This window comes from Erythrolamprus reginae, chromosome Z, assembly GCF_031021105.1.
Source record: "Erythrolamprus reginae isolate rEryReg1 chromosome Z, rEryReg1.hap1, whole genome shotgun sequence".
NCBI lineage: Eukaryota > Metazoa > Chordata > Lepidosauria > Squamata > Dipsadidae > Erythrolamprus > Erythrolamprus reginae.
In genome coordinates this window covers 101,575,150-101,591,541 of record NC_091963.1, presented here as the reverse complement: position 1 = coordinate 101,591,541, position 16,392 = coordinate 101,575,150, and the positions used below count along the sequence as shown (strand labels likewise).

At 42.5% G+C, this 16,392-nt stretch overlaps 1 protein-coding gene across 1 annotated transcript in view; it reads right to left on the bottom strand.

Annotated features, from left to right (window-relative positions):
* Window positions 1-15,014, bottom strand: part of LOC139153862 (reticulocyte-binding protein homolog 2a-like) — a 123,298-nt gene extending 108,284 nt beyond the window's left edge. The window contains exons 1-6 of the mRNA XM_070728277.1: window positions 14,913-15,014; window positions 12,640-12,711; window positions 7,883-8,026; window positions 5,943-6,014; window positions 2,885-3,028; window positions 4-72 (exon numbers count right to left, since the gene is read on the bottom strand). Of these exons, the coding sequence (XP_070584378.1) occupies window positions 4-72; window positions 2,885-3,028; window positions 5,943-6,014; window positions 7,883-8,026; window positions 12,640-12,673 (463 nt within the window). The 5' untranslated portion in view covers window positions 12,674-12,711; window positions 14,913-15,014. The remainder of the gene's footprint in view (window positions 1-3; window positions 73-2,884; window positions 3,029-5,942; window positions 6,015-7,882; window positions 8,027-12,639; window positions 12,712-14,912) is intronic.
* Between the last annotated feature and the right edge of the window lie 1,378 nt (window positions 15,015-16,392).

Below are 16,392 nucleotides of genomic sequence, written 5' to 3'. Positions count from 1 at the left end.
CACCTTTAATGTCTGAAAAGCGTTGTAGTTTGAAAATCTTCCCTATCACCTGCCCAATATCAACTTTTCCTTCTGCAAAATGAATACAGTTAATCAGCAGCTGCCTAAATCTACTCCCCTTATATATGATGGAAGAATAATGACATTTTCACAGTAGTGCTTGTAAAAATGTCAAATTGGCAGAACCGTGAAACTGACTAATTTGGTCAAAGAACAAACAACAAAAACTTCGGAAAGACTGAAAAATTTATACTGACCTTTCGCTAAAAGATGAAAAAATGAATTGATATTTATGAAAAACTTGAAAAACTAAGAAATATGTGGATTAAACAAGGACTAAAGGGATTTCTAAAATATTTAAGTGAGGAGAGGACAATAAGAATGTAATTATTGATTTGAAAAAAGATTGGAAGTCACATATATTTCTTACTTCTTGCACTTTTCTGTATTTCATTTTTCTCCCTTTTTGGTTTGTCTTTTATGTCTGTTATGAAAGTTCATACAACTATAAATAAACAGATATTTTCCTTTATATAGCTGGCTCATAGAAGGTTATCTTGTCTGTTTATATATGATCAGATCAATTTCCAGTGGCATCCACATGAGAATCAAGTTAGGTTAATGTCAGGCACAAAACGCTAGGTCGACACATGCTGATTTAATTTATTGTTGAAAGCCTACCCACGGGAATTTTGTCAACTATTGATTGGTAATTGCCTAGAGTTAGATAAGAGCCAAGGATTCTCAAGATGAATTGGACTTAATTATCTTGTGGCTACATAGGAATTCTAGCAGGGGTGTGTTCTAGCTTATCTCACTGCTGGTTTGCTTCATCCTGCGTCCAGCCATGGGCCCCAGGCGGAACGGCCAGAACATCCATTCCTCCGAGGAAAACGGAGCATGTAGGCCCACTCCGGTTGCGGTTATGGTCAGGCGTGCACATGCAACCGGAGCGATTCTGTTAAAACATTACTGGTTTTTTGGTTCCATGCATGCCTGGAAGTAAAGAAACCAGCAATTTTTGCTGCTGGAAAGAGATTTTGGCTGCTGCACATATGCAGCAGCTGAATCTCGTTGCCATGCCTAGAGCAGCAGCTGGGACCAGCAGCAAAAGCGGCCTGCCCCAGCTCCGGCCGCGTGGCCTGCTCTTTGATCTCCCAGGCTGCAGGAGAGATGCCTGCAGCTGGGAGAGCATTGAGCAGGCTGCGCAGCCAGAATTGGGGCCACCCAGCCTGTTCCCTGTGCCACCCCTGGAAATTGTGCATGTGCGCATCATCATGTGTGATTCGGCTTCTGCGCATGCACAGAAGCCAAATCCTGCGCTGGGCATGTGCGCACTCCTGGCCCATTTCAGTAGTGGCGAAAATGGTGGCCCGCTGCTGCCTGTGCCACATGGGCACATGTGTGCATTGCACACGCTCACATGCGCCTTGCCAAAAAGTCAGGGAAAAGCCAAAAACGAGATGGTGACTTTATGCACAGTGCCGTAAACCCAGCTTCTGCATATACTCAGAAGAAAACCAAAAATTTAAAAAACTTCAAAAAAAGATGACAGTGCCCATGGATCAGCACTGACTGAATTGGTTCTGTGACGTCACTGTAACATCATCAGCAGGTTGCTATGCGAACTGGTCCAAACCAGGAGGAATCCACCTCTGAACTCCAGGTTCATTTCCCCCTTTCACTGCACCCACGTTCTGCCATTCTTTTTCCTATAGTTAATTAACAAAAAAATCATCTTGGCGTTGTAATGTGACCCTTGCCTCTTTTCTATACAAATTTCAATGCCACATTATCCCCAAGCATATGCTTTTTTGCTACATTATTTTTAAATTTTATTTTTCACACTTCTATCCCTCCCCAATCTAAAGACTCTTAACAGGATAAAGGAATTTTATAGCAAAAGCAGTAAACACCTCCGGACCACAGATTCCAGTTACAGCCTTCAGATTTTTTGGTAATCTGTCATTCTGGTATTAACTAAGTGCAAATATATAAGTCAGAAAGAGTCAACAAGGCTGGAATGTTTTTAAAAATCCAGAAGACAATGGCAAACACTTTCTGTATGTTTATAGAAAACTATCTACAGTGGTACCTCGTCTTACGAACTTAATTCGTTCCGTGACCAGGTTCGTAAGTAGAAAAGTTCGTAAGAAGCAGCAATGTTCCCCATAGGAATCAATGTAAAAGCAAATAATGCGTGCAACCCCATCCCAAAAGTCACCCCTTTTGCCTTGTGCCACTGGGAATCCCCACGTCCGGACTTCCATTGCCAGCCAAAGCACCTGTTCTTGCATTGCTGGGATTTCCCCGAGTCTCCCCTCACTGGGAAACCCCACCTCCGGACTTCCATTGCCAGCCAAAGCGCCCGCTCTTGTGTTGCTGGGATTCCCCTGAGCCTCCCCTCGCTGGGAAGCCCCACCTCTGGACTTCCGTTGCCAGCCGAAGTGCCCATTCTTGTGTTGCTGGGATTTCCCTGAGACTCCCCTCACTGGGATTCAAAGCAGCGCCGGCAAAAATGAAGGGAATCCCAGCGAGGAGAGCCTCAGAGGAATCCCAGCAATGCAAGAACGGGCGCTTCGGCTGGCAACAAAAGTCCGGAGGCAGGGCATCCTAGCAGCAGTGGCTTGGGTTCATAAGGTGAAAATAGTTCAGAAGAAGAGGCAAAAAAATCTTAAACACTGGGTTCGTATCTCAAAAAGTTCATATGAAGAGGCGTTCGTAAGACGAAGTACTGTACCACTGTATATGTATCCATATAATCGCCAAGAGATATTTGGGTTACAGAAATCTTTAGCTTAAGAGAGACACTTTCTGAAGAAATGGTTTTCTTTTTTTCTGGTAGCACTAAGAATCTGAGAAGAGTGCTTCCAGAAATACTTACTGTCAGCTGGAACCATCTGAATTAGATCCTCGTACTCCTCTGGGTATAAATAAATGCCCATCTTCTGGAGGGTGGTCTTGAGGTCCTTCAGTGAAACCTTGTTCTCTTTGATATTGTTGAGTGCTTGAATGGTATCCTTCAACACTGAGGGGTAAGAGAAAGTTACATTTTATTTTAGGGAATTATCAGTAAGTATATCTACTGTATTCCTTTGGATGAATCACTGCAAACTGAATTCTGGACTTAATCACAATTCAAGAACCTCCATATAATGAGTTAGAATCCTTATATCGTTTACCATATGCTAATTTGCATGCAGAGCAAGTTGGTTTAGAATTTAGTACTACAATTATTAGAAAGGAAGTGGACTCTCAGAAGACTTACCCCGCAAATAATAACTGATATGACAAGAAAGACAGGAAGAAAATTGACATTTTTGAATTTTAGTGTTGAGATACAAATGGACCATTAAACAAATGAACCCAGAACTTTCACTTAAGGCATAAATGATCTAGTTCAAATTATCCCACTTTTGACACACTATATAAAGATCTACCTCTCTGCAGGAGTCTAATGCTGGGAAAGGTAGAAGGAACAGAACAAGAGGACAACCACCAACCGAGGGAGTCAGTTATAGTATTAATAAATGCGCCAGTTATAGTACTGATGAATGCACCATTGGAAGATTTGTTATGGGAAAAATCAATTAATACGGTCACTAAGATTTAAGATAAAGCAGGTTATCAGGTAAAAATCAGGGCTGATCTTCATATATTAACCAAGACCCATATGGTGATTTTTAAAGGTCAGGAAAGCCTGGTGTTAGACTTTTACCTGCCCCCCTCACCATCTCTTATTTTCCTTCCTCACATTGAACATAGTGCTGAACAAGAGGGGTTGTCTGATTTGCCTACTGCACTTCATTTCATCATAGACAAAAATATCTACTCTAGCTACTGGTAGCTATGATGCAGTAGAAGTAATGTGCCAGTGTCTGGAGGCTATTAGGGTCTGGAGGGGTGTTAACAGGCTCAGACTCAACCCCGAAAAGACGGAGTGGCTGTGGGTTCTGCCTTCCAAAGACACTTCCATCTGTCCACCCATCTTACCCCCTGGCTGATGAATGTTTGTATAGCTGTTGTCTCACTGTGTATGATTGATTTGGGGATTTTAGATTGTTTGTTTAGTGTAATTAATAGGATTTATCCATTGCATTCTGTTGTTTTTATATGTTGTAAGCTGCCTTGAGTCTTCGGAGAGGAGTGGCATATCAATCAATCAATCAATCAAACAAACAAACAAACAAACAAACAAACAAACAAACAAACAAACAAACAAACAAACAAAATATGTCAACATCATTCATTCCCATTCATCATTGCCATCCATAGCCATTCTGTCCTTGGCTGCCAAACTGTTTGGTTCCGAAGGGATCTTGATTGCTTTTTTGCTATTTTTGAATTCCAATGGAATTCAACAGATATTTTTTTTAAAAAAAACCTTTTTATTGAGCTATTTTTTAAATCACAAGCTCAATTATGGAAGAAGAAGTGATACTTTTTTAAAAAACCGGGGGGGGGGGGACCCAATGTGAAATTGGCCAGAAGTACTCAAAGTACTCAATTAGGTTTAATTAAGGTTATCCTGCAAGCCAGTTAATGAATCTTTCTTTATAGTTTTCTTTATAGTTTTTTCTTTAACATCCATAAATGCTTGATTAACAGTGTATTTTCTGAGTCAATATATTTAAAACACAATACAGTGATACCTTGTCTTACGAACCCCTCATCATATGAACTTTTCGAGATACGAACCCGGGGTTTAAGATTTTTTTCCCTCTTCTTTTGAACGATTTTCACTTTATGAACCCGCCACTGCCGCTGGGATGCCTCGCCTCCGGACTTCCGTTGCCAGTCAAAGCGCCCGTTTTTGCACTAGTGGGATTCCCCTGAGGCTCCCCTGCATGGGAAATCCCACCTCTGGATTTTGCAATGCTGCAGGGGAGCCCAGCAGGGGAATCCCACCAGCGCAAAAACAGGCGCTTCGGCTGGCAGCGAAAGTCCGGAGGTGGGGTTTCCCAGCAAGGGAAGCCTCAGCAAAATTGCAGCCTCACAAATGCTGTGATTTCGCTGAGGCTTTCCTCGCTGGGAAACCCCACCTCTGGACTTTCATTGCCAGCTGAAGCGCCCGTTTTTGCGATGCTGGGATTCCCCTGAGGCTCCCCTCCATGGGAAACCCCACCTCCGGACTTCCTCATTTTTGCGATCCTGCAGGGGAATCCCAGCACCCCACCTCCGGACTTCTGTTGCCAGTGAAGCGCCCGTTTTTGCGATGCTGGGAATTCCCCTGCAGCATTGCAAAAATGCGAAAGTCTGGAGGTGGGGTTTCTCATGGAGGGAAGCCTCAAGGGAATCCCACCAGCACGAAAACGAGCGCTTCAGCTGGCAAAAGGGCTGAATTTTGGGTTTGCATGCATTAATCGCTTTTCCATTGATTCCTATGGGAAACATTGTTTTGTCTTACGAACTTTTCACCTCATGAACCCTGTCCTGGAACCAATTAAGTTCGTAAGACAAGGTATCACTGTACTACTAATATTATTTAGATATACATTATGATTATGATTATGATTATCTTTCAACTTCTAACAACAAGGTTACAAATTGTCTTCATTTTTATACAAGGCTATTACATCTACAACTAACTTATTGTCTGTTGCTTATCCAGTTTTACAAACCCAGCTCAATCATTTTTAATAGCACTTGCTGTACACATTGTCTAGCACTGCTCCTAAGAGCTTTGAATCAACATTAATCAATCGAATTGGATCATAATTAGCACATTGTATATTATATTTATCTGATTTTTGTATAACTGTATTATAAGCTTGATTAAATGCCTCTGGAGATATTCCCTGATCAAGTATTATTATACAATTGTATACATACAATGTAATATCCATGCAGTGCAAGAAATTTATTAAAATGATTGTGTAGGAAGGCTGAAGGTCTCAGCTATGTCTCCATCCCTCTCTTTCTCAAAGAGCGGTCTAACTTACCTGACAGTTCTTTAAATTGGGGACTGTGGATAAGAATTTCAACGAAGTCTTTCACAATTATCTTTCCATTATCTGCAAGGCAAGAGTAAGATAGATGATAGACTGATAGGCAGGCAGACAGATGATAGCTTCATAAATAGATAGGGCATACTTTTGAAAATAAAGAGCAAGGAGAAGGGAGGCCAATGGAAGAAATATACTTGAGATCTCCTATATTTATTTTAGGAGAAAATAACTTTCCTTAAACTCTAATGAAACAGGATACTTTGTCAATGTAGTAGATTGTCAGTGCAGTAATAAACCAGACAAATAAAAAAGGCCAATGAATGTTTCCTTGTGTTAGTTTTCAATGTCTGCAGATTTTAGAAGGGCCCTTCATCTTAAATATTCTTAGCTGGGCTTTGTTGTCCTTTACTATATATGAATCTGTGGATGAGGAGTGAAGAGGAGAACAGAAACTAATTTAGTATTTGTATCCTGAGAGTTGATTCTTGGAAATGGAAATATAACAAGTAGAAATAGAAAAAATGATATTGAGCACCGAAAGTTATGAAAAAGTTGTCAGGGCAAGGAAACTATAAATTCACTGGGTTTGGTTTCACCTATAAAAAGGACTACCCTTTAGGAACGTTCTCAACGCATGTGAACGTTTGAAGCATTTATCCCCAAAATTAATAATAGTATAGGGAAAATAGCGAGACCCACCCTCTAAAATTTTTAACAACGTAATAGAAAAGCTTTATCATTAATATCAGAATGGGTTGAGGGCTACTGGCTGGAATGCTGACATTTGTAATTATTGAAGCACTGTGTCATTGTCATCTCAGAAGCTTGTGTAGAACAATAGTTCTTTTAATAGGAAAGTGAACACAAGAACAAGGGGATACAATCTGAAGTTAGTTGGGGAAAAGATCAAAAGCAACATGAGAAAATATTATTTTACTGAAAGAGTAGTAGATCCTTGGAACAAACTTCCACAGTAACTGAATTTAAACATGCCTGGGATAAACATATATCCATCCTAAGATAAAATACAGGAAATAGTATAAAGGCAGACTAGATGGACCATGAGGTCTTTTTCTGCAGTCCATTTTCTATGTTTCTATGTTTCTTTGTCACAGGTAGACTTTCTTTTATGACTGCTTTGTTTAGTGTCTGTACAAAGTTTACAATGGTACTGAAAAAGTAACTTTATGATCAGTCCTTGCACTGACAACTCTCATAGAATCCCATTAGTCCCATAAAATTTGAACATTTTGAAACCATGGAATATTTAAGACCATTGCAGTGTCCCACAGTTATGTGATTGCCATTTGTGCACTTCCAGCAATAAAATCACACATGGGGTCTCACCTGATGAGCATGGCAGAAGTGAGCCTCTTGCAATCATATACCATGCTTAATGATTTTAGTGATGGAGTTGCCAGTCCCAACAATGATAGCTAAGGGAGGATTATCTATAGAAGGATGGCGAACCTTATTTTCCTTGGGTGCCGAAAAAGCGTATGTGCGTGCTATCATACATGTGTGAATGCCCACGCCCATAATTCAATGCCCGGGGAGGGTGAAAACAGCTTCCCCCAACCCCTGAAGACCCTTTGGAGGCCAAAAACAGCCTTTTCCCAACTTCTGATGGGCCCAGTAAGCTCGTGTTTCGTTCTCCCCAGGCTACAAAGGCCTCCTTGGAGCTGAGGGAGGGTATAATGCCCCGCCATCCCCAGAGGCTCTCTGGAAGCCAAAAAAAGCCCTCCCAGCGGCTCTGTGCAAGCCATAAATCAGCTGGCTGGCACATATATGCATGCTGGAGCTGATTTAGGGCAACTGCTTGCATGCCAGCAGACATGGCTCCGCATGCCACCCGTGCCATAGGTTTGCCATTACTGATCTATAGAATGTCTGACAGGTATTCTAGCAATATGGATGAAAAATACTTTACTCACTGTCAATAACAATCTGTTGTAGGGCTTCTTCTAATGCATTTTCATGTAGCTGGATACCCATATTTCTAATAAAGGAAGGAAGATCATGCAGAACCATCTTGTCTTCTTCTATATTGTCGATGGCTTGAATGGTGTGTTTCAAATCTGCAAAATTACAAGCATGTCCAAGTCTAAATGCTATCTATGCTGCCACCAAAGATATAGAATGAAAATTGAAGAGGACATAAACAATTGGTAAAAAGCTTTCAGGTTTGCTGGCTAAGAATCAGAGGAGCTATTTTTTTCGGGGTGGGGGGGTGGGGGGGTGTAAAATGAGAAATTCCGCAGTTGTCCCAGATCCATCAAGTTATACAATTTAGTTCTTACATTGTCTTAGCTGACATGTGAATTTCCAGCCCTCTTTCATCCTGAGAAAAAAAAATTTTTCCCTCAAGGAGGCTCCTTGTGGGGAGAAATTTCACTCTGATAGTGACATCCTACACTGATAGGGTAAGATGAAAGACTCCAGTACTGTACTGTCTCTCCCCGAGGTTTTTAGTCTTTATTTTTCAGTATGCAAGATAAATTTGCATGCCGCTCGCTGATTGGCCAAACTGCAAGTGGCGGTCTCGAATGGCTGTCAGATCCAACCGCCTCCAAGTGAGCTCTTTAAAATCGGCAACACTTGGAGCCGGCTGGCATTCTAGACTCACTTCAGCTACCTTAAAACAAACAGCTAAATAGCTACTGTAGCTCCGAGTGTAATGCAAATCTACTAATTAAACTGTTTTATATTTATCTTTTTTTTATTTTGTAAGCTACCCAGAGCTGTTAACTATGAGATGAGTGGCATATAAATTTAATAAATAAATAAAGTTCTGCAAACATTCATTTTTTCTTATTTTTGGCAGCTGCAACTGTCTCCTGCCCTCATGCCTGCTCTGGAATGAGAGTACAAAGATATAACTTTAAAAAATAAACTTATTTAAAAAATAAAAAAAATCAAGAGAGAAGAAGAGAGGGAGTGGCTGTTACTAATGACAATTGTTGAAAATCTTCCAGCAGAAATGGGGGTTAAAAACATTGTGTCCTAACAATTTGTGGAATTTTAAGAAGCATGAATGCAGCGATGGTAAACTTTTTTCCCCTTAGGTGCTCAAAGCGCACGTATGCAAACAATAGCAGGTGCCCGCACCCACAATTCAATGCCCCCAGCATTGCCTGTGTGCATGCACACACAACCATTCCGCACTCCCCATGCATGTGCACACCACCTCCCTCCCTGAGCCCTATTTTGGGCCTAGCAGATCTCCCTAAAGTTTCTGGAGGCAGGAAATGGCCTATTTCCAGACTTCTGGTATGCCTGCTAGGCCTGGGTTTTTTGGCTCTCTAGGGTCCAGAGGCTTTCTTGGAGCCTGTGGAAGCCGAAAATGCCCTCCCAGAGCTTCCGCATGAGCCCTGTACTTACCTGACATCCAAAACGGGCGGCATGGAGACTCATAGAGGGGAGAGGTGGCATTGGCCAACCTCACCAAAAATCAGTTCACCAAAAGTTCAGCTCAGGTGTGCTGGAGCTGAACTAGGGCTACTGCTCACGTGCCTGCAGATATGGCTCTGCATGCCACCTGTGGCACGCATGCCATATCTTCGCCATCATGACTCCAGTGCTTTCGATAAGTGAGAAGTTTTGAATTACCTTGATCTAAAAATATCTTTTTTGCCCTGGAAATTCTTTTCTCATGTTAGAATTCTAATACGATGGGACATTCCAACTCTTGGAGCTGAAACTCTTTTAATTATTTAGATCAAGAGCATTTAAATTATTTGATGACACATCATTGTGGTGGATTGAAAAAAAACTATCAAGAAGCTGTGATTGTTCACTCACTGCCCTTCACCTTTATAGGTGCCACATGGAATACTTATAAAGATGCATGTTTTCAATCACATGGTAATAGCCACTTTGACTTTCGTGACCCTGCCATGTGGATGCACCAGAGCAGGATAAAACTAGGGCCCGATTAATTAATTAATTGATTGATTAATTAACTAATTGATTAATTGATTAATTAATTGATTGATTGATTAATTAATTAATTGGCCTCCTCCAGGTTTCCTCAGCTAAACATTTATTTATTTATTTATTCATTCATTCATTCATTCATTTATTTATTTAATTAATTCGACTTCTATGCCGCCCAATCCCAAAGGACTCAGGGCGGCTTGCAATAATATAAAAATTACAAATAATAGCAGCAATAAAAAAGAAGTCAAGGAAGAAAACTAATTTCTAAAATCGTATTTATTTATTTATTTATTTATTTATTTATTTATTTATTTATTTATTTATTTATTATTTGGATTTGTATGCCGCCCCTCTCCGAAGACTCGGGGCGGCTCACAACAAGTGTAAATCAAATCATAAATAATTCAATTAATTAAAATATTTAAAGATTTAAAAACCCCCATATACTAACAGACACACACACAGGCATACCATGTATAAATTAAATGTGCCCAGGGGGAGATGTTTAGTTCCCCCATGCCTGACGGCAAAGGTGGGTTTTGAGGAGTTTACGGAAGGCAGGAAGAGTAGGGGCAGTTCTGATCTCCGGGGGGAGTTGGTTCCAGAGAGTCGGTGCCGCCACAGAGAAGGCTCTCCCCCTGGGGCCCGCCAACCGACATTGTTTAGTTGACGGGACCCGGAGGAGGCCCACTCTGTGGGACCTAATCGGTTGCTGGGATTCGTGTGGCAGAAGGCGGTCTCGGAGATATTCTGGTCCGATGCCATGAAGGGCTTTAAAGGTCATAACCAACACTTTGAATTGTGACCGGAAACTGATCGGCAGCCAATGCAGACTGCGGAGTGATGGTGAAACATGGGCATACCTGGGTAAGCCCATGACTGCTCTCGCAGCTGCATTCTGCACGATCTGAAGTTTCCGAACACTTTTCAAAGGTAGCCCCATGTAGAGAGCATTACAGTAGTCGAACCTCGAGGTGATGAGGGCATGAGTGACTGTGAGCAATGAGTCCTGGTCCAGATAGGGCCGCAACTGGTGCACCAGGCGAATCTGGACAAACGCCCCCCTCACCACAGCTGAGAGATGGTTTTCTAATGTGAGCTGTGGATCGAGGAGGACGCCCAAGTTGCGGACCCTCTCTGAGGGGGGCAATAATTCCCCCCCCAGGGTAATGGACGGACAGATGGGATTGTCCTTGGGAGGCAGAACCCACAGCCACTCCATCTTATCCGGGTTGAGTTTGAGTCTGTTGACACCCATCCAGGCCCCAACAGCCTCCAGGCACCGGCACATCACTTCCACCGCTTCGTTGACTGGGCATGGGGTGGAGATGTAAAGCTGGGTATCATCGGCATATTGATGATACCTCACCCCATGTCCTTGGATGATCTCACCCAGCGGTTTCATGTAGATGTTAAATAGCAAGGGGGAGAGGACTGACCCCTGAGGCACTCCACAAGGGAGAGACCTCAGAGCCGACCTCTGACCCCCCACTAACACCGACTGCGACCGGCCAGAGAGGTAGGAGGAGAACCACTGAAGCACAGTGCCTCCCACCCCCAACCCCTCCAACCGGTGCAGAAGGATACCATGGTCGATGGTATCGAAAGTCGCTGAGAGATCGAGGAGCACCAGGACAGAGGATAAACCCCTGTCCCGGGCCCGCCAGAGATCATCCATCAACGCGACCAAAGCGGTTTCCGTGCTGTAACCGGGCCTGAAACCCGACTGCTGGGGACCTAGATAATCGGCTTCTTCCAAGGACCGCTGGAGCTGGAGTGCCACCACCTTCTCAACAACCTTCCCCATAAAGGGAAGGTTGGAGACTGGACGATAGTTGTTAAGTACAGCTGGGTCCAGGGAAGGCTTCTTGAGGAGGGGGCGCACAAGCGCTTCTTTATAGAGTGTTGGAAAAACTCCCCTCCCCAAGGAAGCGTTGGTGATCTCCTGGGCCCAGTTCCGTGTCACCTCCCTGCTGGCCAAGACCAACCAGGAGGGACACGGATCCAGTAGACAGGTGGCGGAACTCACAGCTCCAATGACCTTGTCCACTTCATCAGGTGTCACCAGATCAAACTCTTCCCAGACAGGTGGACAAGTACGTGCCCCAGTCACCTCGACTGACTCATTGTCAGTCGACTCTGTTTTACAATTGGAGTCAAGGTCGGCCCGGATCTGAGCGACTTTATCAGCGAAAAACGTGTTAAACTCCTCGGCGCTACTCTGCAAGGGCTCCCCAACTCCCTCCTGATTAAGAAGGGAGCGGGTCACCCTAAACAGAGCGGCCGGGCGGGATTCCGCTGATGCAATCAAGGCGGCATGGTACGCGCATCTTGCCGCCTTGAGCGCCACTAAAGACAATTAAAACTAAAGACAATTTAATTGCATACATACTAATCGTTCAACCAATTCAAACACATGGACAAGCTAGTGGTTGATTTAGGGCCTTCAAGCCTGCCGGCATAGCCATGTCTTCGTGGCCTTAGAGAAAGCCAGCAGGGTCGGGGCCATATGGACCTCGGGGAGGGGGAGTTGGTTCCATAAAGTCGGGGCAACAACAGAGAAGGCTCGATCCCTCGCCCCCGCCAACCCGCATTGTTTAGCTGAGGGGACCTGGAGGAGGCCAACTCTGTGTGCTGTAATGTGGCAAGAGATGGTCCCGTAAATAATTTTAAGTTTTAGCTACCACAAAAACTGAGACTAAAGTGAAAATCTACCTTCCCAGGCTTGAAAACAGTGTTTTGGTTTACTCACTTGCAAATTCACTCAGGAAATACTTTTTATCCATCACGGATATGAAGTTGTTGAAATTCACTGTCCCGTCGCCTGTAATGGCAATTTGCAAACATGTTAGAAGTTCTCATTTACTGGGATTTATACATAATAAGGTTGATCCTTAGAGCAGGTTGAAGCAAAGTGGGCCTTCAAGTGATTATTAGATTCTGAACTGTATCAATCTAAGTCAATATGAAAACAAATCATAAACATGGGGAACTGCAGTCCAATATTATCTGGAGAAGTACAATTTCCCAACTCTATATTGGTCAAGGGTATTTATAGCCACATGCAAAAGTTTAGCCCCACACTCTGTCCTGACAAATTCTACACATCAATGAATCTGGAAATAAACAGATATACCCTCTACATCGGTGTTTCCCAACCTTGGCAACTTGAAGATATTTGGACTTCAACTCCCAGAATTCCCCAGCCAGCATTCACTGGCTGGGGAATTCTGGGAGTTGAAGTCCAAATATCTTCAAGTTGCCAAGGTTGGGATACACTGCTCTACATGGTACAGTGTTAAATATAACATTATTGTGCAAATTTGACTGCACCTTACCATATAAGAGCAGTTATTTACTGATTCAGAATAAGAAAGGAGTGTTCACCTTCCTGCTTAATATTTGTTCCAACTCCTTTGGCAGAAATTATAGCTGCCAATCAATTTTCTGTAATTCTTCTATTCTTGTTTTGGATTGTTTCCCACTCTTCCTTGTGGAACTTTTCTTGCTAAAAAATATTTTAATGTCTCTGTGCATGGTCATATTTGAGATCTCTCTAGATATTTTTCAATAATATACAAGATTGGGATCTGAAACCATTTTTTCGTGGTTGATTTAGACAGATCATTTTTTTTACTGAAATACCCAGTTTCTTTCTGTCTTCAGTTTATTCAGCAATGTAAACATTAGCTTTTATAAGATAGTTGAATCAGTGGTGAAATCTATTTCTTTTTTTGCCACCAATTCTATGGTGATGGCTTAGTGGGTGTGGTTAGTGGGCATGACCATGTGGGCGTGGCCAGCTTGTCATGTGACTGATGGGTGCGACCAATTTAGCAGTCCATTTTGCCAGGGAGCAGGGAATTGGACTTCCAGCCTTTGCTGTTTCAAAGCATCCTCTGAAACTGTGCCTAGTGCCAACCAGGTTTGTGGTCCTCCCTCCTTCCCCTCTTTCTCTTTTCTACACTCTCTCTGTCTTTCTTTCTTTAGTGAGAAGCAACACTCTCCCCCCATATAAAATATTATTCATAAGAAAAGGCTCCCCAAAAAAACCAAGGAAAAAGATCAAGTTGCTAACAAAGAAACCTGCCTGAAGCTTATTTCACATTCCCCTTCCCCCACCAGGGAGAGAATGAGATAATGACTACAGTGATCCCCCGAGTTTCGTGATCTCGATCTTTGCGAAACGCTATATCGCGATTTTTCCACCCGATGACGTCACTCCCTTCCTTTCTCATCTTTCTTTCTCTCTCTCTTTCTCTATCTTGCTTCTTCCTCTCTCACACTCTCTTCCTCCTTCTCTCATCTCTTTCTTTCCTTCTCTCTCTTTCTCTATCTCTCCCCCTCTTGCTCTCGAGCGGCAAGCGAGCAGCCGGGCGGGCGGGTGAACGGGCAAGCGGAGCGGCCGGGCAGGCGGGTGAACGGGCAAGCGAGCAGCCGGGCGGGCGGAGCGAATGGGCAAGCGGAAACCCCATCTTCGGCTCCTCGCTGCTGCCGCGCTGTGGAGCAGATCAGCTGTTGGGCGGCCGAAGGAACCTTCCCTGGGTCTTCCCCGCCGCCCACACGCAAACTCCACCATCTGCGCATGTGCGGCCATGGAAAAAGGGGCGCGCATGCGCAGATGGTGTTTTTACTTCCGCACCACTACATCCTGAAAAATCGATTATCGCGAGGGGTCTTGGAACGGAACCCTTGCGATAATCGGGGGATCACTGTATATGCTGCAGAAAGTGGTAGCCTGATGTTTGGCTCCATTCACACAAGTAGGCAAACAGATCCTTTACAAAACCTATTCAAAATGTCATCTTTTGAAATTTCCCCATGGCAAGATTTGGCAGCTAACAAAACACAGTAGTAGAATCAGAATAAACAGCCCCACATTCAAGACCCAACACAGGACGAAAGTCATTTAGCCACAATGGGAATCACCACAAACCCTTTTAGAAACACAAAGCCCCTATTGCACAAAACCCCGAACATAGGACCATATAAAAATCCTTTTATCCAGTTTGTTGTTCAGTTGACCCAGTGCTGAATGTCATTTCGCTTTTGCAATTAAAAACCTCCTTCTGAACAGCTTCCAAAGACTTTTCAATGTAGAGCAGGCATCTCCAAAGTTTGCAACATTAAGACTTCAACTCCCAGAATTCATCAGCCAGCCATGCTGCTAAGTTTAAACACATTTGATTTAAAGCGACAGCATTTGTTTTTCTTCTTTGCCAAGCAATCTCCTGGCTGAAAAGTGAGTCCTGATCCCCCCCCCCTTCTAACACCTCCCTCCCTTCCTTCCTCCCCCACTCTTTCTTTCAGGGGAAAAAGGCTTTAAAAGGTAAAAACAAAACAAAACTAGGAAGTGATGATGTTGGGATGGGTGGGCAAAGTCTTATACTGCCATCATTGTTGGTTATCTAAACCAGCCCCTGCCACTGCTACCTCCTTGCCCGAACTGGGCTGAACCAGGAGGATTTCACCACTGAGTTGAATCCATAATTATTTTTATGCCTGTATAATATTGGTTGTATTATTGGTTCTTGACACCTTCAAAGTATGATAAATCCACTTTATATTTTACAATTGTCAAGATATCCCTTTTCTGCAAATGCTTCTTGCTTATTTCTTTAAATACATCTTGTGTAATTGTGGTCGAATGGTTCAGTTTTGCTACATCATTCCAAAAAACACTTTGTCTCAAAACATTTTGAGCTTATCAATGTTTTCTTTTCCATACTCTACACAATGGCTTTTGCAATCAGGCTGGCGAGAAGGTTTCCTTCCTTCGGATGCAAATTATTATTGTATAAACAATATTATATTGTGAAGCTATGGATATCTCCTCAGTATCACATATATTTTTCAGTGGGTCATTTGCAATGATTTCTGTGTACTGTTTTGCAGCTATGATACTATGGAGATGAAATTCTAGCAGAATTTTTCTTAGTCTTTCAGATGGTGCCTTTTTGTCAATTGTTTCTTGTAACTTCATTTTTTAAAAATTACTATTATAATAATAAACGTTTATTTATTAAACATGAAACTCAGTCAACTGAATATTTTTTAAATGTATCACAATTATCAGTCACTGGTACATTTTTAAATGTTCAGTTGACTGTGTTTCGTGTTTAATGAATAAAGGTTTACAATAAAAATATAGTTATTTTTATTATTACTATATTACTGGCTGGAAGTTTGTAGATAATTTTGTAAAACTTTATTCTTATTTCAAATGAAGTGTGAATTATCTTTATTATCAAATGTTCAGAAAACTGCTCAGAAGAGCCATGGTAGTTGGAAATAGACTGGACAACAATCACAACCCAAAACATTAGATTGGGTAGAGTACTGGCTTATCTGTGGAATGACTTCATCTACTTAACTATAGGCCTGTTTGGGGGGGGGGGGGGGTGTCACATTTACAACTTTGCAATTAAAAAAGGTAGCACTGAAATTAGCTGGTTGTTATGGTATGATCCTGATAGAGTAGTTTCTGTAGTTTAAAAAAAAATAG